Raw genomic sequence first — 24,862 nt, 5'->3', positions numbered from 1 at the left:
GTTTGAAATTTTTTAAATTGCAATTGCATTATATTACTCAAAACCTTGTCAAATACTATATTCTTTGCTTCGAAAAATTTCACCCGGAATAGGATTTCCTTACCAAATTAATCAAAGTTCTGCATTTTTCTGCGTTAGGTTTTCCATATCGTCGGAGCGATCCATGCAACGAATGCATTTTCCAGGCCATCCGTGTGTGGCAGTAGCTACCAACTTGACAAAGTTTTCTACGTTATCGGCGTTTCTCTAACAACGAATTATCACGAAAACCTGTACCAGTAAACAATTCGCAAATCTAAACCACAGTCGAATTACCAAACTTTTTACGATCGTAATTAATTACAAGCGTAACTACGCGTAATCCTTAGAATTCACAGACAAGAATAAGACGCAATTGAACTTTGGAAGATCCGCCATAACAGTTTAGATAATTGATTCTCATCCTTTCATGTTTTTCCAAGTCTCTTAACTTTTTTATAATCCTTGTACCCTGCAGGCTCTCTATCCATCATCAATATTTATGGCTTGTATGATTTTTATGAAAGCTATCATCCTTTGCCGTTCCGTCGTTTCTAATGAATATGTACAATTACTCTCGGTAATTAATTCTAATTATTCACTGGCTATTTTTGCCCTATCGCGAGTAACGTCCATCCGGATGATCGAAACGCCCATAAACGATCGAGGCGATTAACTTGTTTTCCCACTTAATATCCACATGCTGAACTACCCAATTATCTATAAAAGGTTTTTATTACTAATTACAATTATGCTTACGCACTATATACTGTTTAAGCTCGTCGATAAACAAGACTACGTGAAACTAGTTCTATTCGTGGAAAAATCCTTTTCCCTGATCGAACACTCCCTCTTTCACGTTGTCTACCTTATTGTACGGATGTTTTCGTATATAGAGGCACAGCTTCGCGGCTCCTGGAAACCACGGAGGTAGCTCTCCCAAAATGATCGAGCAGCTCCTATCATTTGATGATCTTCGCACGCACTTCGAAACAAGTGATCGTGTTGTTTCCCTCCATCAACGCGTAATGAATATTCACGGAAAGCTGCGGGGAAAAATCGTACAGTTTTACAACACACTGCTAACGATGATCGTTAAGGATCGACGACGAGCAAAATTGGAAAACAAACAATCGGGTAACGAGGAAAAACTGATTCGCGGATACTGTCGCGATATTCCCATAATCTTAGACGCGCGCGATAACGATAAGGCGACGACGGTCGATAGGTCCACGCTCGTGCCACGAATTACGATATTATTAGCCCCGATCTAGTCGTTACGATAAACTCTTGTTTATCGAACCGATAAACTAACGATGTGCGAATCTACGCCCGAATTGGGTGGCTTCTCGGTAATTTTAACTCCGCGACGAGATAGAGACTACGCACGGGAGTCAATTGTTGCACAGAGCATTCCGCGAATTTCGTACGAACTTTGTTTATGCTGGAAATAAGACGAAAATGTAACCGACATGGTCGACATGGATCCATCGATTCTTTAATCGTGCTAGAGAATTTCTGAGAATTGCAAAGATCTGCACTGCGTTCTGAGTGCACTGTTTCAATAACAAACTCGAGATTTGCAACAATTTGCTGAGTAAGGTAAATAAAATCGTGAATAAATGCACAGTTTGCATCTATCGTGAACTATTAGTATAAAAATAAAAGCTGGAGATAGTCGAGTGCACTAGTACTGGAGCACTAAACATCTTCTAAATAAGTTTTATTTATATTTTCGGATTTGTTTATACGCATAGAATCACTCCGATCGTATGTTTTGACTAATGGAAAAGATGCAAAATAAATTTGATTCCCTTTTAACAAAGATTGTTCTAGTTTTGCCTTCTTCAATATTTCCATAGTCGTCGTTGCATTGCCAACTTTCGATACTCCAATTTCATTCAAGCATGAAAGAGGAACAACGATTAGGCTATTTTAGGGAACACAAACAAGAATAGAAATCGCGACTTATCTTACTCACATATTTAACGATGGGGCAAGGTCCCCTACTCGTTACACAAACAATCACTATTAAAGTTGTACGTATCGCTATAAAATACTACTATCGCTACCACCTATCTCGAGTCTCGACAATCGAGGCAAGATTGTTAGAAAAATAAAAGATAATTGCAGCTAATTAAGCAACCGCATTCGCTACAGAGGATTTCTCAGCGTTTATTCCCACTGAAATTTCAATCGCGCATTCTCAGATATTAAATCCCCTACCCGCGAACAGATGTTTCTTTTCGTAACGGATGAGAAGTTGCCTTCGACTCGTTATTCTCATCTCTGAAATTCACTTTCACCTGCGTACTAACTCACCGACCGAACGCAGTTTATCTTCCAAGTACTTTCGAGCGAGAACTGTGCAAATACGCGATTCTTGGCGCCGGGAATCGCTCGAGGATTTCCTAACGGAACGCGTGACACGCGCTGAGAAGATCTTCCTCTCGCCTCAGAAATTTTACATTTTCCTCGCGACGTTTTAACGAACCATTTATGGGTCAATTTTTCCCCAACATTTTCGTCTTATTTTTCGCCAAGTTCGGGGAGCAAATTGGAGAGGTCCTTTCGCGACGCGGTTCGAAGAGTTCGAGTGGCTCACCGTGGGATAGATTTGCAGCACATCGAATTCCCGTTTGTAGTTGTACTCGACGTCCTTCTTCAGCGTGCATCCGGCGGCGGTTCCGTCCATATTGAAGATGCTCTCGCACGCGCTGGTCCCGTCTACGCCAACGAATGGCAAAGGAACGCCCAGAATGATCGCGTACACCGCGTTCGTAACGTTCTTGACGTCATGGTCGACGGTGAACTTCTGTTCGAACGTTGCCTTCGTTCTGCGCTTCAGTTGACACGGCGGCGTGTCGCAGCCGCTTATGTTAACCCGACTGTGATCCTCGTACGGGTCCCCTGCAAAAGTTCGCGTTAGGCCTCCCACAGACTTTCCCTCGCGTGAGAATTTGGTCAAGGACCCCACGGAACCCACGATCCATCGCGTTTTCCATACTCCTTTCCTCGAGTCCCGATAATACCTGTGTTTCAACTTTCGCGCCCGATTTTCAGAATCGTAAAAATTCGATGCAAGAAACGGGTCGAAGCGTTTGTAGCGAAGAGCAAATTGAACCACGGGCTGAAACGAGTCTGACAGGCCTACACGGTAGCGCAATGCTGTTTATCATTGACAACCGAGAAGAATGGTGTGCATACGGTTCAAATGATTCTCGTTCGTACGACCACAGGCGCTTCATAGCTTATTATATCTTGAAATAGTAATAAAGTGTCGTAGATTTTAATACTGCCCACAATTTGTTTCGAATTTTCCAATTTGTTGTCGAAAATAATGCTCGAAATTTATTCCAGTTTTTAACCAGAAGATCCCGCGATCGCGTGGCGCCCAGACGAAACGAATTACATAATTCGACCGTGGACCACTCTTTCGGGCTTATCGTGGACACCGAGTGTTTTGCAATCCCGCCATCGATAACGAGATTACCGAGTTTTCGTCGCTCGGAACGTCTGCGGAATCGAATTCATCCGTGGCAAAAATATCATCGTTGCTAATTTAGAATTTTTAAAAGTCGTCCAAAGATACGTAACTTGATTATTTAAAGAATGTCCGAGTTACTCGTCGAAACACGGTGTCCGCGACGGACCAAAACAACAAGCGTTCTCACGAAGCGTTATTATTTAATAATCACTCGAGCCCGATCGTGACCTGTCAGCGCGTTTCGAGGGAACTCGCGATGCTCGTCTAATATCTCGTTTGCTCGCGACGACCGAGACGGATTTACAAACTTTCACATTAGCAGATACATGTACCCACGAAACGACGTCTACTTTCGAACAGAAACCGATGATCGAACCGCGAAACTTGAATCTCGAGAACCACAGGGTAACTTTCGCGCGGATCGACGAAAGAAGTTGGAAATCGTCGATAATGTCGAGGATTCCTTCTACCCACCACTGCCGTCGCACTTGTTGACTACGGTGGCGTGGACCAGCGCGAGCAAAGCCGCGAAAACGAGAATCGTTTCCCTCAGCATCGTTTTGTCGGGCGGAATAGCGCGAGTTCTCGTGGAATGAGTGCTCTGGACGATGGATCCCGGTCGTTCTCGCTGGTTCCAATACGGTCCAAGTGCGACTCTCGACCGCGACCGTGCAACGCAACGTTATGGCTGACCATTCGTCAAAGTTCTCTTTAAATAGAGTCCCCTACTCGGACGACGATGGCCAGGACGGTGGGGATACGGGAGAAAAGCGAGACCACGCGTGGTAGGGATTCTGTAAATTCATAAAACTTCACCGGGATAGCGGCGAAACGGACGGGACGGAGTCTGGATCACGTGCAAGCGATGGGTCGGGAGCGATGCAGTCACGTTCGCGAGGCGTCGCGCTCGTATCGTCGATCGTAGATCCACGAAATGGAAAAGAATGGTCCATAGTCGGAAGATATTTAAAAATCTGATTTTAAATTCGATCGAACGAGTTCGAATGTCAAATTTGGTATTAGGGAATGTGAATGTTTATTATAGATACTGGTAAGAGCAGTATCATCGAAGCATGTGTATGTTAATGCGTGGAGATAAGCGTTTGTTGATCGTTGACCGGAACCAGACAAATTTCATTCGCGTCTAACAAATACAAAGTTTAGTCTAGTTGCGAACGATATCGTTATCTAATTTTCTGCCTGACAGTTCGTAGGTGTTTTTCAAAACGGCGACAGAACGAGTAATTAATGTTCCGTCAGTGCCATTTATAGACTAAGTCGAAATCTGGTTTTTAAAAACTCGTCGTGCAACGTTGGTTCGGGTCGCCTCGCGAGAACCGAGCCAGTTTTAGCCTTGGACTTTTGTCTAATCTTCTCTCTTTTTTTCCTCGATTTTCTGGACTTTTATAGTGCTTCTCAAAAGCCATCCAGCAATTTTTTAGACGAAGTTTGTTAAATACGCGTGCACTTATTTAGCGATAATCTGCGTAGTTCGTTTATTCTAGCTCAGCTATTTCTACATATTTATAAACAACGTCAAGATCGTTAGTGCAGCGATAACTCGTTTGCTGACACGTCCGCGAACTATCGCAACAATATTCAAACACATATTTCTCGGAAACGGAAGTCAGCGTGAACAAACGTTTCGTGCGTATAACTTATTGTACGTCCCACAGCTTTCCATGTACGTCGAATCGTCTAAATAGAATAAATTCAGTCTCGAGTTAACAAGAATGCAGTGCTGCGAGCTAAGGATACGTGGGCAGTGTAATTTCTGTCTAGTCTCAAAGTAATCGTGCTCGAAAGAAATAAAAAATAATCAAAGTAGACACTAAAACGAATCGTCTAAAATCTACGAGGCTCTCGATATCGTCTCTTCGCAATACATTGAACCTAAACAGAAGATTTCCTTCGAAAGTACGATAGTTCAAAGGTTCTGTAACGCGATTATCGGTAATACAAACGAAGATCAGATTCAGAATGCTCGAAAACTTGATTACCAAGGATAAATAACACGGTAGAAAGGAAAATAACACGAGCCTCTAAAGTCTCGAATTCGCTTTTGAAACACCGCGGTTAGATTATGTTAAAATACTTTTTCCCATTTACGGAGCGGAGCGGAGAAAGTCCCGTGCCCGTATATTCAGCGCCATTCGGATCGTTGCAGGTTCGAAATTGTTCGTTTCTGTGGGCAATATCGCACACATGTTGCTTTCGGAGGACGATACGGGCGTAATTGGGCCGCGGATTTAACCGTGTCGCTCGAATTTCTTTCCTTTCTCGCATTTTCTATTTAACTCGAAACGCGTTAGCGGGCACCGTGCCGGAAATCAAACGGACAACCATAGCGCTCGCGAGGAACAAAGCGCCGGAAATTAACAACACTATCTCGCTCCTCTGGGCCCTCCTACAAATGAAATTCCTTGTTTCCACTTACGAGGATGACCTCCGATTAATGCTCGTAAGCACGACGCCGGGCCGGACGTTGCAATCCCATCGGCTTCTCTGCCACCGATTTCTGCGTCCTTTCGTTCCTTCCAGCTAACCGTCTACCGGCCATTCCGAAACGAATTCTACCTGCTCGATCGATCCTGCGTCGACCTTCGTTCCGCCACGGTCCGTCTAAAAAGCGTTGCGAAATTTCTCTGAAATCACGCTACCGTGACTACGGACCCAAACGAACAGCCAAGCCGCGAAACAGCACGTGGCTCGACACGTTTTATCGTCGATACAAATTCGCAGAACGTGTGCATCGGATCGTTCGGTTAATAAGGTTACTTTCCTTGTTTACGCAAGCTGGCAAATCATGCTTTTATTGGATTCATTTTATCTACGGAGTTATGGTAATCGAGCTAAAATATTTGATGACTCAAAACATGTGATGGAAACCTAAACAGTCTTAAAACAGTACGAGGGTTATCCAAACGATGATTCGTATGGCTATGTTTGTACTTTGACATGTGTTTCACATATGTAAACTATTTAACGAACCTTTACAATTCGAGTGTCCTACTTCGACAGTCTAGTTTGATGACTGATTTCTTGAAAGAAAAGGGATAAAATTATGAGTTTCGAAATCCTTGAGACCCGTAATAAATTCTGTTGTTACCAAGAATGTGATAATTATTAAACAAGCACAGCAGAAGTATTTCTCGCGAGTCGATTTAAATTTAACGTTTCCAAGATCTCCAGTCGGTATTATGCAACATTTCATTTTGTACAAATATCGAGTGAGACGTGTGCTCGCGACCTTCGTGAGTCGTTAAATCCAAATAGGATGACAGGACTTGGCAATCAACGACAAAATGCCGTAACCGCTGAATTCTTTCAACGATGCATTTAATGATACAGCGATTAATCTGGGATATCGAGTCGTGTATCAGGTTTGAGCACACCGGTACGTAAATTTATGTCCAAGTTTTCGATTTGAGGACGTTAGATATAAACACGACGTTCGTGGAGCGATCCGACAACACGTGCTCGCGCGCGATAACGACGAAAACGTATTTGGCCGTAGAAGACGAAACGCAACACGCGAAGTAGAAAGCCAGCTAGAATACAAACGAGCGATTGTTAGCGACAGTAACCTTGAGACAAAGAGGAAGAATTCCTGACAGAGTCCGTGACGATGCACGGCCTCTTTCTCGCGTGATTTTTTTCCATAAGATCGGCTTCCTGGTCGAATGTTTCGGAGTTCCGACCACCCAGAGGCGTCCAACCGTTCGCCGCGAAAGAAAAATTGCCTGCCAAGGACGGTGTATTTATTTGAAAAATCGCCGCCCTTCGTGATCGAACTCGTTCAATTATCCTCTGTTTTCCACCGCCAACGATGGCGGATCGAATTTTACCTAGGAACGTTCGTCTCGCCAAATGGATCACAGAAACGAGCGTTGAAAATAGTCCAGTTTTGCAGCGGATCGTGTAAACGAGGATTACAGACATTGCACTTGCTTTCGTTACAGCGTTTCCACTTTGGAATCGAATGCAGCGACCCTACGAGATGCGGTAGCGTGTAAATTGTTAGCTATTTGTAAGTCTCTGTTCGGTCGGTTGATTAATGTTTCGGTACGCGGTGCCTCGGCGAGGTGGTTCGCTTCAAATTTAAATCAGTTGAATCGATACCGACTATTTACCTTCAGGTGTCGAATCAAGTATTTATGCAAAGCATTTGTAACGTTGCGGAAGCGTTCCTCTCTGCTCACTGTACTAGCTGTACAGAGTGATTCTATAAATTGCGACCGGATCAGTCCCTGAGTCTACTAAATTGGCGGAAAAATTACGTGCAAGCTACGTATAGGCATACCTTGCATCCGTTCTAACTACACTAGAATAATACAATCGTATCGCTCTAAATCAACATCAATGTTTATCCAGGAACGTCAAGTCGACGAAGTGTTACGCAGTTGCATCGTTAGATATATATTTCAAACAATTTAAATTTCATATTCTTCCTACAAATCTAAATATGTTAAGTTGCTATCAAGTACAATCATCGATGATAAAAAAACAAACACCTATCGTTTCTATCCGCCAATAAAAAATAACAATATCGTGGAGGTTTCGAGGGGGAGAAAAAATAATGGACGCGCAATTTAAGAAACGCAGGGTTCTCGAAGTTCTGATATTTTAAATTTAATTGTAGACCGCGGAGTAGAGTTTCACCGTGACGGTCGCTCGGCGGCGTTCGTTTAATCGTTTAACTCGCTTCTAAACAATTTAATTGAGTAATTGTAGCGGCAGCGCTGGCAGAGCCGAATTAAAAACACCTCGAATGCTCGAACCGGGGGCTGTATTCGTTACGTACGATCGGTAGCATCGACTGGTGGGATCGTTCGTGGAAGGATCGTGACCCGGAGGACGAAGGATCGAAGTGGAAAATTGACTGTCGTCGCGACGGAAGAAGCTGCGGCCGCCTTAAATAAAAATCACGGTCCGTCGACGCTACGCGATTCTTGGAAGGCGTCGCACAAAATACGTTCTCATGAAAGTAATTATGCAGCCTGCTCACGGAAGAAGGACGATTTTGCCAGTCGTAGCGCGTACGCGATATTCAACGACGAGAAGTAATTCCACAGTTGATTTCCTTGACGCTACGAATCCGGTCGCGACCTCTTCCTCTTTTTCATTCGAACGTAATTACGCGGATGACACACCTCGTCACGGTGTATCGAACGCGACGACGAAATAAAAAAAAAAAAAAAAAAAAAAAAAAAAAGGAGAGAATAAACATAGCATTTTTCCTCGAATTCGTAGCCCGCGGCTATTGTTCGTACGCTGCAACGCGTAATAATCGGTGGGAGCGATCGTGCATGTTCCGATGACCTACTCGCCGTGGCACGAAATTCGAAAAAGCCATCCTTGCACGGTAGAACTCGACGTGGAAATAGCTTTCTAGTCTCCGCTTATTGATTTCTAGTTGAAATAAATTTTAATCCGAATTTAAGAAGCTACCCGGATTCGACGCTCAATTATTAATAGGTAAATTATTATTAATGCAATTATTGAAAATCATCTCGTGCAAAATAGCTTGCTGGTTTCTACCTGTTGATGTTCACATTTCACACATAGTACTCGATTATTACGAGGTATTATAACTTCCAATTACTTTTTAATAAAGTTTACTATAATTCATCGAACCGTTAAATGTAAAGCTCGTGCCTGTATCGAGGAGTTATCTCGCGCAAAATAGCTAACTAATTTCTACCTATTGATTTCTAGTTAAAATAAATTTTAATCCGAATTCAAGCCAAGTTACTCGGATTCAAGATTTTCCAGCGGATGTTAAATTTCACGGTACGGTGCTCGTTTCAATTATTAGAAGGTACCGCGACTTAAAATTATTTTTTAGCAAATGTTGTATGGAGTTATCTCGCGCACACGCCACGCGCCACCGGATACGACATTGAACAAATTCAAGAGTGTAGAACAAAAAGGCGTACGCGCGACATTGAGCCGCCACTTTTGCACGTTGAAATGTAAAAGTCATACGCGGCCTTGCGCGAGCTGCTCGCGATAATGGAGCCTGAAGAACGCTAGAATTAATAACGAAGAATGCAACGCGTGCAATATCGACCGAAGAACGCACGATCGATCCCGACAAGGTCTCTCCTCCCTTTCTCCGTGCAGCATCGACAATTATCTCATCTCGACTAATTAGAACACCGTGCAAGGGGCTAACTCGTTTCTGTTGTCGGCGAAGACAACTGCGTCTCAATTCGCCGCGAAACTTTGATCTTCTCGAAACGTCCACGGGGGGAGAAGGGGCCGAGAAAGAGAAACGTTTCCGGAGTAATCGAGTTCTATCGGAAACAAGATTAACCGACAGTTTTCGCGGACTTATCGAACGAGTCACGCATTATCGCGTTAAAATAAAGAAACACGCTTTCTTCTGAGACACGATATCGGTTTCATTGTCGCAACGATGATTTGCATAATTCTTACTTACGTATAGTGTGTTGAGATACAGAACAGATAGTCTCGATGAATAAACGTACTTGATTCTATCCTTTGAAATTATGGTTTTAATTACGATCGATTCCCTGTTTAGATTACTCGTTATTTAATTTATAAACTTTGTCACCGGGGACTATGAGCGTTGATAACAAAGTGCAAACCTGCACGAGCTAGTAATGGTAACCCTGTGCACCTTGCAAAGGAGGAGAAACTTTTCTACGTTTGCTAACATCACCGATCTTAGTTGGTGAGTCGAGTGCTCTGGATTTACCGTTCCAGGAACGAAGAGGTCGCTCTGAAACCATCGATTTCTTGCGAGGTCGGTACCCCAGGTACCAAATCCCATAAGAACAAACCTCTGCCGCAGACAAGTCTGAACTCTAGAATCTTTTTACCATTTCGATGTCGAGTCCAACGTTATCGATTCCGAATGGAATAAGTCTGCAACGCTACCACCTATGAAAATCAAAACAATTCTAACGAAGAGGCTCTCTATACATGGTAACTCTATGCAAAGCAAATCGCAGTCGGAAATACCGTTATTGTTTTAAAAGTACAAAGTTAGTTCTTTACCAGTAAATACGAACAAGTGATACAAGTTAAATATTTTCAACAAATATAAATTTCAATATTAAAATATAGTTCGTAAATGTAATTTGAATTATTATTCTAGACTTTTGTTATCTGAGCTGTAAGTACGATCGCATTAATTGAACTGAATTTTAAAATATTACTCGACTTTTATAAATATTCTGAAACTTTTCAAAATTAAAGTGTTTGAAAATTAAAATGCTTCTATGTTCTACACTTACAGATAAAACTGTAGAAATGCAATTCAATAATTTATAAAGATAGATTTATGAACTGTTAAAATGCAGAAAAGTACACGTTGTTCTAATGTAACAACGTCATTTTAAATTATCACAAATCACGTAACGATCACGAATCGAAATAGAAAAAAGTTCGATTAAATCTTTTCTTTGCAAACCTAACATTGCAACAAATGATAAATCAAAAAATAAGAATATAGAAATCTGAATATGTACGTTACATATAATGTAAGAGTAGATTTGTCCAATATTCCGCGCCAAATTCGACCCCCGATACGATGTTGGCAATAATGGCGTCCTCCTTTAAAGTTGCCTTGGAATTCGAGACTGGAACAGCAATACAAAGCGAATTACGATTCAATGCATTAAATAAATATACTTACAGCACAATTAAACTCGAAATATGCTGGAAGAAATTGTAATTTAGAGAGATTTAATGATAATTGAGGTTAGCTAGATAGCGACGAGAAGGCGCGAAATCGAATCAACTATTTTCACGATGTGGATTAAATTTGTAGTCAAAATGAACTAATATTAAGTAAAAGCACCGATAAAGAGTGATCGGGAGTAATAGTGAAGATTAGAATCGTTTAGGTATCGTTACATTAAGAGTACGTACCTTATGATATGCCTGACTGCGAGACAGGTCCAGACACGTTCTAACATACGAATGGCGACTTCGAAATATGTCCGACAGTCAGCGCCAAAGTTACTTCGATTCGATATAGCAAACATGGCGTCCTTTCTTGAAATTGATTTCGAATTCGAAGCTGCAACAGAAATAAAATATGAATTACGATCCAATACATTCGATAAATATACTTATTCCACAATTAAACAACCATTGAACTCGAAATATGTTCTAAGAAATTGTAATATAGAGAGATATAATGATAATTGAGTTGAACTGATACAATAAAAATTCAGTGACTTTCTCAACCGAGTGCTTTCTACTGATTGAATTTATAATGAAAGGTACGATATAAAAACAATAGACATTACTAACACACCTCGTTAGTCACGAAATCCCTTTGACAAGACTCGACAAATCTAGACAAGTCTCGACGCGTCTCGACACGTCTCGACACGCCGCTTTCCGCGGAACGAATGTCTTTACCTAACCTTACGTATTTGTCGGCAGGGACGAGGGAGGGGGAGAGGCCCGGCGTCTCGTAGAAGTTCGTATTTCTAAAAGGAAAATTCTCGCTGCCCTTCGTGTCTCGATAACATTGCAAATAACCATGATCGCGAGTACCTTAGGTAGGAATCCTCGACCGTGAAGGATAAACAAGAGATATAAAAACATACCAACGTTAAACCGTCCGGTGATTTGTTGTTGCCACGCTCTTCCAAAGTCACGTAGACTACCAGATTTTTCGACCTAGAAGTATCACGCTACCCAAACGAAATATACACGTTATACGTGTTAAATTAAAAACTGCACGACCATAAATTGTGTAACTAACTTTCGATCTAAACTTTCAACGATGCGCACGAGATTTTTGAATGCTCTGACGCCAACGTCATTATGGGATAGGTTGAACGTGGTACCCATAGTCACCGGAGGGCGCGCCACGTACACGTTCATTAATTTCTACGGGGTCGGTATTTCAGTTCGTGGGATGCAAACTGCAACTGAGTATCCCGAATCACAAACGAAGGTATACGCATATACCTGTTGTCTGTGGTCAAAAGTCTACTCTTATACCTTGTCTGTGATACGAGTCCCGAATTATCGAATACCTAGTGGGCGATGGATCTCTGCGACTGGAGGTAACCAGATGGCGGTACAGATGCAGTTCGGAGACGAGGATAAAGCAGCCTCCGTGTACGGTAAGCGACTCGCCCCTTTTCTACGTCCAAACGATGTTTATGTATCGCGTATAATACGATAACGCGTCTTCGAAACAACTAATCAATTTGTTCCGGGGCGTTTACGGCGACTCCGGCAGCTGGCCGTTCGCCCGTTCCAACTCTTCTTTCGTTCTTCATTTTTATTACCGATTTCATGCCCCCTGAGCCGGCTGGCGTGCGGGGCTGACCACGATTTCAAAAGTACGTTGCCTCGCGGGCCGTAAAGTAGCGCGAAGCAAAGCGTTTTTGATTTATACCGAGCGGTCCAGGCTCGCTCGCAGCTGGAAACGTGCATCCGGCACCAAAGAGGTATCTAGGACGCCGCGAGAACGAGCGCGACCGTCGTAAAGAAAAAATTCTTAGCTCTGAAAGCTTTTTACGAACCTTCTGATGGACGATGCCGGCGTTAAAGCGCGAAACCGTAAAAAACGATACCCGAAGTCGCCGCGAGCTCTCTCGACCCGAAATCTCGACGACGAAGTTACGGATCTCGGAACTCGTGAGTCCTCGGCGTCTTTGATCGTTATAGATCATTACACAGTCAGCATGAGAAACTCTACTTACTGACGTATGGACAGTCCTACAGTTTTGCGAGTGAGAACCACTATTACGCGTACGCAGCTGTTCTGTCAGATTGCCGTTCTACAGGCGGAACTTTAAACGTTAATAACTCTTTGACGAAGCCTCGATCAACATATTGGTATTCTTGATTTTCGTCTTAGTTTGGCCCCTAGAATCTCCCATTAAAATTTTCCCCAGATGTGTACATTTATTTTGGTTGGTACAGAGACACCGCACAATATGTAGGATGCTCGAACGATACAGATCGTTTCGCTATTCTTGCGACGTACAGTGAAAATGTGGGGGTGTTATCGGTTTGTGTGGGAGCGTGTATCGTCCATCGGGTTGCTTTAACACCAATGATCCGTTTCAACGAACGAAAGCGGGTCCCAGTGAAGTGTCCGAGTATTCGGCAAGCTTTGAACGATTCGCGGTTTGCGGTTGCACCAGTCCGAGATCTATTTTCGAACAGGATGTATTTATAACGAACCTTACCTTTCGCGGGCCGAACTACGTGCCGGCACTCTCGTAAATGGCATTGAGACCGTCTCCTCAACCTCTTTTCAAATCCGATACATTACTGGAGCTCTGCGACGGGCAAAGTGCATCTATCCGAAACCCGCTCAGCGGGAAACATGGGTTACGTCGTCTTTGGGACGGGCACGAGTTATCCAAAATGCAAACTGGATAAACCGATTACAGTCACTCGAAGAATATATTTAAAATTTGAAACGCGCCGAGGAATTATAAATTACTACCGCGAAACTTTCGAATTTCCAATAAATCGTTCACCATGCGATTAATCCCCGGTGCATAAATCGCTTCATGTATAAAATTAAGAGGCAAATTAGAAAATATAGTTGGCCCGGTAATCAAGGTTTCGTTCCATACGAGCTTTCCCAATTATCGACGTAAAAATGGACGGGCGATTAAATTAATGCATTAAACTGGATCCTGACACAACAATAGTACGTCTCTTGCGGACCTCTAGCTTGTTTTTATACAGTATTTTAGTAAAAAGCTCCGCGACGTCAGTTTTCGTACAATAAAAATAGAAAACACGGGAACTCAAAACACGAAAACTCAAAACACGAGAATGCGTTAACAGTGTTTACAGTTTGTAATACATACGAACGGGAATGTTTAACAATTTTGTAGTGTACAAAGTCGCTGACGACTCAGTATTTTTGCTCGCATTACGAATGGAGGAAATGATATACTCTGACCATTGAATCCACGAGTAATAACCATTGATTCGTCAGAGTTTGAATGGACTTTTCCGTGTCTAAGAGTCGCGGGAAAAGATAAATAGAAAGGAAACCGATGACTTAATGCACCGTTTACTTTTCCTCCGGCAAAACCAGCAAAGTCGTACGAACTTTTCTTAACGTCGAGACGGCACAATATGGCCGCCAAGCTTAGTGTCCGACTTCTTTGATGGGACAGATTCCTTTTTCTGGTCGCTTCGCTCACACGACGTTCTAAGCGGATTTCAGAGCGAAAGAACCACCAACCTCTAAGTTTGTTATATCTTTCGAGCAGTGAAACTAGTTTTCAAAATCATTATTTAAGAGTTCAGTTGTTCGTTTACCTTGGTAATTACGGTCAACTCTAACATGCTGGTCCCGTTAGCAGAAAATCTTGCGAATATACAGGGTATTCGTCCGAGTTTCATGCTGAGTGAGAACCACAACTACGGACGAAACTTTAAACGTTAATAACTTTTTTAATTTTCGTCTTATGTTGGCTTCTAGAATCTCCCACTGAAATTTTTCCCCATAGGTGACCTAACACCCTCGTACATAGGAGGAGAATAGACTTGTTCGATCCCTCTTTGGGATCAACTGTTCGCAGGCCACAGATTCGACCGCGGTCGTTGGAAAAATCATTCGTAACTTTACGTGCACTAATGGGCTATTTACAGAAGCTACTAGAATCCGAACGGGGAGGAAAAGAAAAACGAAAGATCCGTGAAATCCGGATTGGCGAACAAAGGGCTTTGCTGTAGAGACGGAACAGTCGGCCAAGGGTTGGCGAGATAATCTCGGGAAAGCGGGATAAATAACCAGACAGTCCGTAGACCGAACCGTTTATGCGTTTATATTTAGATACCGATGCATTCTGCGATCCCCGCGAGTTTGCATTCGAAGATGCGTCATCCGTTCGCGAAACCTTTATCGAGACGCGTAGTCCGTTTGTCGCCGCCGATCGTTGCGCGTACACGCGGCTGCTCGTCCGTTCTGCTTTTTCGTTATTTATGAAATATGTCGGGCAGCGTTGTTGCGCGAAATTCTAAGCTACGACCTTCGCGAAACGTTGCCGTGAATCCGGCCGCTTCCAGGAACAGTTTGATCTACAAGTCGACCCAGATACCATGCATTCGCAACTTACGAGCGACTCGAATTTTAGGGGCACGCGTTTTACGGTGGACAGAGAGCACAAGGGAACATTCTTGTCGAAGTTATTCGGAATTCGAACTCCGTCTTTGAGAGTCGCGGAAAAAAACCTTTCGCCCTTAAGTGCACTCTAAATCTTAGTTGTCAAACATGGAAATCAACTTTTCTTCGAAGCATTTAAAAAATAATGAGCTAACAGAGGGTTACATGACCCAATAATCCACTTAAGGGTTAAGGGTTCGAGTTTCGAAAAATTTCTCGATTTCGATGGGACCACGTTTCCGGGACGAATTTCCCATGTCAAGATGGACAGATTCGTGCCACGTGACGGCCGTTTTGACTGATACGCCGTTCGCCAGAGCGTCGAAGAAAAACGTCGGGGCGGAGGGGACCAGAAGAAGCATTCCCATGAGAATGAGACTAGCCATAAGGTTTTTAATGTGCCACGGAGCCTGCTCTGTCAAACAAAAGCTTACTTATATCGGGTCGAAATTTCTCTTTCGCGCTGGAAACGAAACGGGCCGTGTTTGTTCTTCGTTTTTCTTTCGCGTCGGAAAAATACTAGAGTTTTTTTCCTCGAAACACGAGCGCTAAACATCGCTAACAATTATGACGCTGTATACACAGAGGATCAGCGAAGTCGGCCGCCTAAGTGGCTTCTGAGAATTAAAGCGAGCACGGTCTTTTAGCTAAATTTACGTACGTCGCGCTAAAGTAGCAGTTGCGTATTATCTACGATCCCTTTTAATTGTGATAACGATCGTACGTTACACCCGAACAAGTAGTTCATGTATTCGTAGCGGTGCCTCGAAACATCTGAGAGTTGTTTGCCGCACCAAACAAACATTCCATTGACTATATTAATATACGTTGCGCGCGGGGGAGTACGGACGACGCATATCTCGGGCGAGGCAGAACAGGAAACTCAACGTTTTCGAGGGCATATAAAGAATAAAAGAGAATTCTCATGTTTCGATTAAAGTTACTCGACGAGCGCCAGAAATAACCCCTTTTTTCGAGGGTTGTTCGGATACATAGTAGAACGAAGGAGCACGGCGGTCCGTGGTTCACGAAAAAACGTCCTTTGATACCGCGGAGCTTAATGTCCGGCTAACATTAAGTGACTTACGACGTTTTCACCGTGGCCTGACGGAAATAGCGTTATGCCGCGGAGGAGGGAGGACACGCGAGAGTAACAAGAGGAGCGGACGAGAGCGGCCGTGAGAACGAAAAGAGAATCCTAGAGGAGGGGGATGGAACGAATAGAGAGAAAAGAAAAAAAAACGAACGTGGAAAAGGAGCGAGCGAGACGAAGGGAAAACTGAGAAATGCTTGCACTTGGATGGAACGAACGGAAAGCTGCTGGGAAGAGGCGAGCGGAGGAGAAACCGAGGATCGAGAGATGGAGACGGAGAGATACGAGGAGAAATCTTCGTTTTCTACCGGGACAGGTGCACGCCTCTATTTTGGCGAAGCACGGTGGGAAATGTTTTGTCCGACCTGGAATAAAATCGCGGCATTCCGTCGCTTCGATCTCGATCTGCTCCTTTTGGTTTGCCGCGGGTCCCCCTTTAGCTCGCTGGTACGCCTCGTTTCGCGATGGGAAACCGAGCGCGCGCGAATTGCATAATAATTTCGCTTAATATCCCCCGCGAACCGTAAGTTTTGTTTACCATAGCGATAGGCTGCGTTTGACATTTTCGGTTAACGTACTTACAAAACGTAAGACGCTTAACATTGTTCGACTCGCTACGTCGCTATATTTAACCAAGCTTACGGGTGCTATTATACACGTTGAAACTGGTAAACGGATGCTGTTCCATCAACGGTGCTCGCGCTAAACGGTTGCACAATACTCGAAAGTGGTCTCCCCGAGTCCGGTGCATTTATTTACTTATTTATTCACGGGATTAAATACCCATTCGTACAGAAAGAGATACATGTATAAAAGATAGTTACGTAACAAAGGTAAACAGAGAAATGAAATTGCATGTTACGGAGTATGAGACTAATTACATGGAGATGACAAGTGAAGAACATTTAAAAGACAGTTTACAGGGTCTTCGATTCTCTTCTTGTGTTATTTTTTAAGACTATTACACAATACGCGACGCTTAGCAAGTATACTGGTCGCGGCGCATTGTTTGCAATAAAAGAGTCCGCAGCTCGTTCGGATAAATAAAAAAAAAATGACGCCAATGGCTCAAACCCCGATAGCTCGTCCGAGCGTGGGAAAGATAATAAATTCCTCTTCTATAGGTCGAATTTTAGCGACGAGACACGCGGCTAGAACGCGAAAAGAATGCCAATATCGTCTGGTAAAAACTCGAAGAATTCGAGAACGCCGAATTCTTGGCGCCAGAGCGTTGGACGAGGAGCGCCCCTGCTTCCGACGTCGTTCGGCGTCCTTCTCGCCTGACAGGGCGTCGCTTCGTTTCTTTCTTTCCCGTCCGTTTGCTCTACGTTCTATTTCGTTTCGTATAATTTCGTCGTAATAATTTTAGTTCGCGCTAGATGCTCGTGGAAACGCCGCGAGACCCGCGGACCGCGCGCATACGTAATGGCCGCACTAAAATTATTCCATTTTCATTCAAGAGGAATCCGAGCTTCCGCGCGACTTTCTTTTTTACCCGTACCTGGACGGGGGATCTCCACGTCGATGGACGACACGTTTTTTACCCCGCCAACGACCCGTCCCTCATTAGCGTGCGTTTTAATTTCCCGCGGTGGATCGCGCTATCGAAATTCAATTCCTCCGTGGCGCGGCGGTTCAATTTTTTTTGCGGGACAAGAATTCCTACGGCATCCGGTGAATTAGCTTCCTCCTTGGATTTCCTCGTCGATACCGTTTTACAACGGGCGTTTATTTACGAAGTTCCCCCGAGCGGGCTGGATGGAGCGAAGAAGAAAAAAAAACGAAACGGTCGCCGGCGGCGCTTGAAAGCGAAACGAAAAAGCCTCGCGACCGAGAGAAATGTGACAGAATCGAGACACGTGCGTGAACACACACTGGAGAGTCGAATGGACGACCGAACGCACGGTATTCGAGATTTATCGATGCATTAGGTCTCGCGATGTTGCTACGACAGCCGACCGAACAAAGCGTTTGTCGCTCGACGCCTCTGCTTTATTCGTTTTCCTTTATTTACGCGCCTTCGAATTTAACGGAGCCGCCGAAAAAGCGAAAGAAAATCCACCGTTTTTGCGTTCCATCGCGCAAACAGCCGTATCGCCGTTCGTTTGACGCGGCAAAATATTTCCCGAGGTTTACCAACGGCGCACTTCCTCGGCGAACGTAAACAATGTTCGCGCGAAGGCGAAAAACGGAAATTTTACACTCCGTTTCGTTTGGTTGCGCGCATAATTCGCCGGATAAATAAACGAAAAGTCGATCGACATTTAAAAGAGACTTTTACAGACCTTGTGCCTCCAATATTCCGACAATATTTTTCTTGGAACGGGCTAATCGGCGGCTCCGTTCCCAAAACTCGCGACCCCGGACAGAGAGAGGTCCCCCGTGGGCATTAACAAATGTTTCCTATTAAACGAAACCGCGCGAGTCGCCCCGTAATAATTAACAGCGACGAAACTACGAGCCACGGTTCCATATGGGTCATCGTAGCGGGATTTCTGACGACTCATACGCGAGAAGGGGGAACAAACGTCGTCGAAGGGCGCCGGAAAAGCGTGGGCCCTCGTGAATCATGGTGGCCACGCGAAAACACCATAAAAATAATATGACTGTGTCACGATAGACCAGCCGTGACTCATCCTCCCACACGAGGCGCTGGAACCGGTGGATCTTGGTTCTGGAGATACGATCGATAAGCCACGGGGTTTCCTAGTGGAAACGACGACGCAAGGGTGCCACAGGGGTTGAACCGTTAGCGTCCCGAACCATCGACGCGGAACCCGACGACGACGACGGATTGCAACGATTTCCGTATCTCGAGATTACACGCGCGATACGACTTTTCTCTTAAGCGAAATATTCGACGCTCGGGGCTGGAAAATTTCGAGAGTAGCATTTAATCGTCCCGGTGGCAAAGACAATCTAGAGGACTCGCGAGAAACGGTGGTACGTGTAAATTCGACGAGATGTTATTAACACTGGAATCGACAAAGTGGTCAAGACGACACGTTCCACAATAAAAATTGTAAGAGATTTACTCTGCTGAATAAAGAAAATTTATTTCCACCGCATTATGTATTCCTCCGAGTATCTATCGTTTTAATTTCTTTGGTACGAGTAAGGGATGAAAATATTGTTTAGCAAAGGGGAAGATTCCGTTATTAAGTGTAACCCAATTCGAAAATATTGTCTGATAAATGTGAATTCAAATTCGTTCCGTATAAAAATCCAGAGTGAGTCCGATCGGGAGATAGAGAAATGGTAATAAGGTAGATAAATATTAATGGGGCAGGAAACGAGCCCCGCCGTAGCGCCGTATTCAGATTGATATCGATCGATTTCGATTCTCGTTAGTCATCGCGGCGCGTTCCGTGTTGTGCTCGGGACGGAGGCGTGACGCGTACGCGCGTTTCACTGAGTCACTAATAAGCAGGACTCTCTGCTCCTGGACGTGGTTCGAGGTAAACGATGAGTAACTCCACGGTACGATTGGCGTTAATTAACTTTGGGCGAATTTCGACCGCGAGAACAGGCCAACGTTCGACATTTAACGACTCGACGAAAAGGATTAACTTAGGGGTCCGCTCGACGGTCCAAGACGCGGACGTTTCAGACCGGAAGTATCGTGTTCGAGGCCCGCATACGGACGATTTATCTTCCAGGAAATCAAGGATGACCGTTCGCGCGTTTAACGATCGCCACTTTTAATTAAAAATTATTATCGCTCGTATTCGTGGGTGAAGGGTGTTGTGACAGTCTCCGGACAGAGGGCTGGATTTATCTCCCTTAGGAAGGTCGACGCATCCTGTCCACATGTCACTGGCACGAATGATTTTCTCAACAACTTCGTTCGAATTGATCGAGACCGCAAGACCGCGATGGTATCGTTTAAGGACCACCTACGGGCCCCCATAAATTTCGCGGTAATTCACGACAATTACTTCCCTTCTATAATTCTATTATTTATGCCCTCAAGGGCTGAGGCTGACGTACTTTATCCACCGGAGGGATGCTAGATATCGATCTGGCTTTTCTCGACCGCGCCGAATTCGAGATACGCGATACACGGGGAAAACGTGGCCCACGGAACCGGGGGCACACCCTCGCCTCTGCGACGTCGGATTGGTTGCTAGATGACAGGAGGGTGTCGCTCAATGGCAGCTGCAACGATTGCTACGAAAATTTCGACCGATCCGAAACGTGCAAGGCTCGGGGCTAAATCTTTCGTTGTCAAGATAACGCATTTAATTACTCAAAATACACAATCCAAGAACTAATAGGGTCAGTTGATTGGGTGATTTTGCCATCTGTTGGTGATCGTCGTTTGTTGCAACTAGCGTGTTCGTAAAAGAAAGAATATAGGCAATTGACTCTATTAAATTGAAAAAAATGAAATCTGAGATTTGGATGGGGTGAACGGGGTGGGGGATACGAGAGGCACGCGACCAGGATTATTTTCGTGGTGGTTCGGGAGGGTGGCGTTCGCCAAGCCGTTGCTAATCGAATCGAATCGCGTTGCATCTATTAGCGGGGGGCGTAAAACCGAGCCTCGAGTCGAGTAACTTTCGCGGGGCACGATCCGCGACATTGAATTAACCGCACTCGAAACGGCGGCCGGAAAAGGAAAAGGCAACAAAGCGTCGGGGTAGCCGTTCCAGCTCAAAGGGGCAAAAGCGCCGGGGCTCCGTCGAAGAATAAATACAGGCGGATAGCGAAAGTTTCGAGTAGCCGGCGGAGGCACTCGAGCATACACTGACCGCGTTCAATTGTGCCTAATCAAGTGGATGAAGTTCAACGAGATTCTCGCAAACGAAATAAACGCCGCTAAGCCAGAAACAACGTTCAAACCATTGATCCGTAGATTCTCGATTCGCGATAGACTCCCGGCGCCGGTCATTGATAGCGTTTCAAGCATTCTGCTCCAAATCGCTCGACTTCCTGCCACGAAACACTTTTACGACGTGGAGATACACTTTATGAAGTTCGACGGGGGGGTAAAATATATTTAGATGGATTCAGTCCCGATTAAAATAGAAAAGGTATCTTCCATATTCCCGGAATTAAACATTCCTTTGTGGGGGGCGAATCTTCGCTGAAAATTGGTATAAAATTTACTTCTCAAAGTTAACCGACCTCCACCGATTTCGTGCAGTATATTTCGGCGTGATCGAAATTCCTGACCTCGGGGCGCAGAAGAGATCGATTTGGAACGATGTATACAGAATGGTTCCCCGCTGTTTGAAAACCTTGGCTGTTCACTGAATTTCCGCCCGTTATTTTTGTTTAGAAATCTTCAAAAGCGGTGCCCCCTCTCTGTCTGTGGCTGCAAAACGCGCGTGGAATTTAAACCCTGCCCAGTGTTTTTGCGGATGCGAGCGATCCGCGGCTCTCGATTCCAGATTCGTGCATTCACGTGGGTGCGCGCGGTTGGCCGGTCGGTCAAAAAGAGGGTGTCGGTATCCAACCAGGGAAACGCGGGGATTTCCGAAAATAGATTCTCCGCGAACCGTGCGACGACATTAGAAACACCGTGCGCACGATGCCGCCCTAACGGTTTTAATAACAACGAGTTGCTCTCGCGCTCCACACCCTAACGCGTTATTTCTGAAAAGAAACACAAAAATGGGGCACAGAAGTCTCCAAACGTGGTCAAACATCTTGCCCGAAAGAACGAGTTTCGCGATTAAAAAGCGAGAATTCAACTCTTCCGTGTTGCTTTGGCAAGTTATAATTCTCAAAAGCTTCGCAAGAGTTTGCGCGGAATCGGGGGTGGAGTACGCTAAATGTGGGGCACTCGAAATTTATCGATTCTGCCGCGGACCAAAGCGATCATTTAAACATATAATTTGCACAACAGCGCGATAAAATTGGATCCCGAGGAAACATTCATCTTCCAACAAGATAATGATCAAAAGCATAGCGTAGGAATTGTTAAGTAATAGCTGCTATACAACGTGCCAAAACAGCTTCATACGCCGCCACAATCACCGGATATGAATCCCATTGAACACCTGTTGGACGAAATAAAGCGACGGTTGCGAAAAGATAATATTGCTGTGCTTTCGCGTTCAAAAGTACCAAATAACATTTTATTAAAATTCACATTCAAGTTCCTGGCAGATAGTACTCGCCAATCGAATCAGATTCTATTTTGCGACCCCTTTTGACATTGGTTCCAGTTAACGAAGGAACAATGTTAGGAGAGAAATTGATAGAAACGGGAGAATCATGCCGACTGTAGCTCGAACGATCCGTCAAACTGTACGCGGCCATTGGACCGACGCATTTGTCCTTTCAGGGCGCATTCCTGACCCTCTGGTGCCGACTCCACCCTCGTCGAACACGCTGTAGCATTTTCAACCCCTCCCTGGGCTCGCGTAATCGTCTGTACGATGATACGCCTGGAACTCACCCCGCGTTTATTCCACGGCACCAAACTCGGTTTCGTTCCCTTCCAAGTCAACCCCGAGTGAGACAACGCGTCCAGAAACACGCGGCGGAGCGGAACGCATGCGTTTCCAGCCTTTCTGCACGCGTGTGCGTGGGTGTTACACAAATAATATACACGACACTCGAATAAATCTTTATCAATGAGCTCGTACTTTCCCCGACCAAATGTAACAACGCAAATTGAAAAATACACGGTCGGAATTTTTACGGTGCTCGATAATGGAGAATATTTTATTTCCCGCCGAACGGTGTTATATATTATTTTGGTGGTTTTTGTGGATTATTAAGTCTAAACGGATCAGTTGAAAATGCGAAATTTTATCCACTTTTGATCGTAGCGATGGCAACGAGCAACTTGTAAAATATTTAATTTTATCTGGCGGAAATACCGAAAGTTCGAGCGATCGTAAATTCCCCGGCGATTCGGAAGACCTGAAAAAATTTTAACAATATCGTTCGATATCCCAAACATCCGCGATCGGGGGGAAAAAACCGAAAGTTTGTTCAGTTTTATAATTCCCCGTAAAAGAAAGGGGCCAGCAATTTTTGGTAAACTGTCTAACAACAATAAACTGTGTAACAACAATAATATATTTACAATACGGGACAGTCGACACATAAATACAAACAAGTTACGTACCGTGATACGCGCTGCACGAACGAAATAATGATTTTTGTTTTCGAGTTTACGATGGTAACGAATACGCTCCAACGGTTTTTTCGGGTTGAAATATCCGATTACGCAAAAAGATCGCCCGTGTTTGCGGGGGATTTTAAAATACAAATGCTGCACTATTCTGTTATGAAAATATTTTTTAATTCTGGATTTTGGATCCCCTTACCTACGATGCTACATTTTAACTTGGCTAGTACAGCATTATTTTAGCCTTTAGTATACCTGTGTGCCCTATGTGTTCCTTTAAAAGTTAGTGTTATTCATTCTTTAAATATTCTGAAAAATCAAAATTTATGTACACATTTATATAGATTTTCACTGTTCAAGAGAAGGGTGGGATGCAGATTAAATTTCTATATTTTCCCATTTTTTTCTACCGAAACCAAGTTAAAATGTTCCCATAAAAATTTTTTCACTTTGATCGAATATGAACAAAAATTCCGAGTTAATTGGCTAGCCATCCCAAACATATATACGAGCACAAAAGGTTACATCTCACCAATTTCCATTGAATTTTATCAACGTGTACATACAGACATGTAACCTGGTTCGTAAAAAATTTCATTCCAATGCATTTCTATGATTTCTTTTCTGGCTAATGGCTCACGATACCATGGAATAACAAACTTGATTTCGAATGTGTCGCAAATTACGTCTAAGAGGATTTCGAATTGTTTCGAACGAAGGATTTTGCGTAGCTGGCGTCGTTAGCACGGATGCATAACGGTGCATCGACGATGCGTTCGACGAGTCGCGTGTGCATTTGGTTGCGTGTGCGTGTCCTCGGGACCGGGTTAAGCGTGCGTGTGCCGCACGAGGAGGGTGCTCCCGGGTGGGGGCAACTACACGCGTGTCTTCGGTTTTGGTTTTAGTTCCGTGGCAGTCGCCGACGACGACGACGACGATCTCGAACGGCGCTCGACGGTTCCGTCGACACGAAACCGCCGCGATCGACGATCGAATATTCAATTTTTTTTATTCTCGTACGCGGTCCGCGCGACGATC

General features: G+C 44.3%; 1 protein-coding gene across 1 annotated transcript; it reads right to left on the bottom strand.

Annotated features, from left to right (window-relative positions):
- Positions 1-734: 734 nt before the first annotated feature.
- On the bottom strand, positions 735-4,178 carry LOC122399262 (NPC intracellular cholesterol transporter 2 homolog a). Its single transcript, XM_043399813.1, has 3 exons — positions 3,980-4,178; positions 2,624-2,928; positions 735-1,064 (listed from the first exon to the last, which is right to left on the bottom strand). The coding sequence occupies exons 1-3, from the start codon at positions 4,059-4,061 to the stop codon at positions 981-983; spliced, it is 471 nt and encodes a 156-aa protein (XP_043255748.1). The 5' UTR covers positions 4,062-4,178; the 3' UTR covers positions 735-980.
- Between the last annotated feature and the right edge of the window lie 20,684 nt (positions 4,179-24,862).

This window comes from Colletes gigas, unplaced genomic scaffold (assembly GCF_013123115.1).
Source record: "Colletes gigas isolate AHSC1104 unplaced genomic scaffold, ASM1312311v1 Colletes_gigas_Sc00012, whole genome shotgun sequence".
Classification (NCBI taxonomy): domain Eukaryota; kingdom Metazoa; phylum Arthropoda; class Insecta; order Hymenoptera; family Colletidae; genus Colletes; species Colletes gigas.
This window is presented reverse-complemented; position numbering and strand designations above follow the sequence as displayed.

Coding starts and splice junctions, on each gene's coding strand:
- LOC122399262 (XM_043399813.1), bottom strand. CDS start 4,061: ATGCTGAGGGAAACGATTCTCGTTTTCGCGGCTTTGCTCGCGCTGGTC. Junction 2,929..3,979: donor CAACAAGTGCGACGGCAGTG/GTGGGTAGAAGG, acceptor GAACTTTTGCAG/GGGACCCGTACGAGGATCAC. Junction 1,065..2,623: donor TGCTGCAAATCTATCCCACG/GTGAGCCACTCG, acceptor TTTTCCCCGCAG/CTTTCCGTGAATATTCATTA.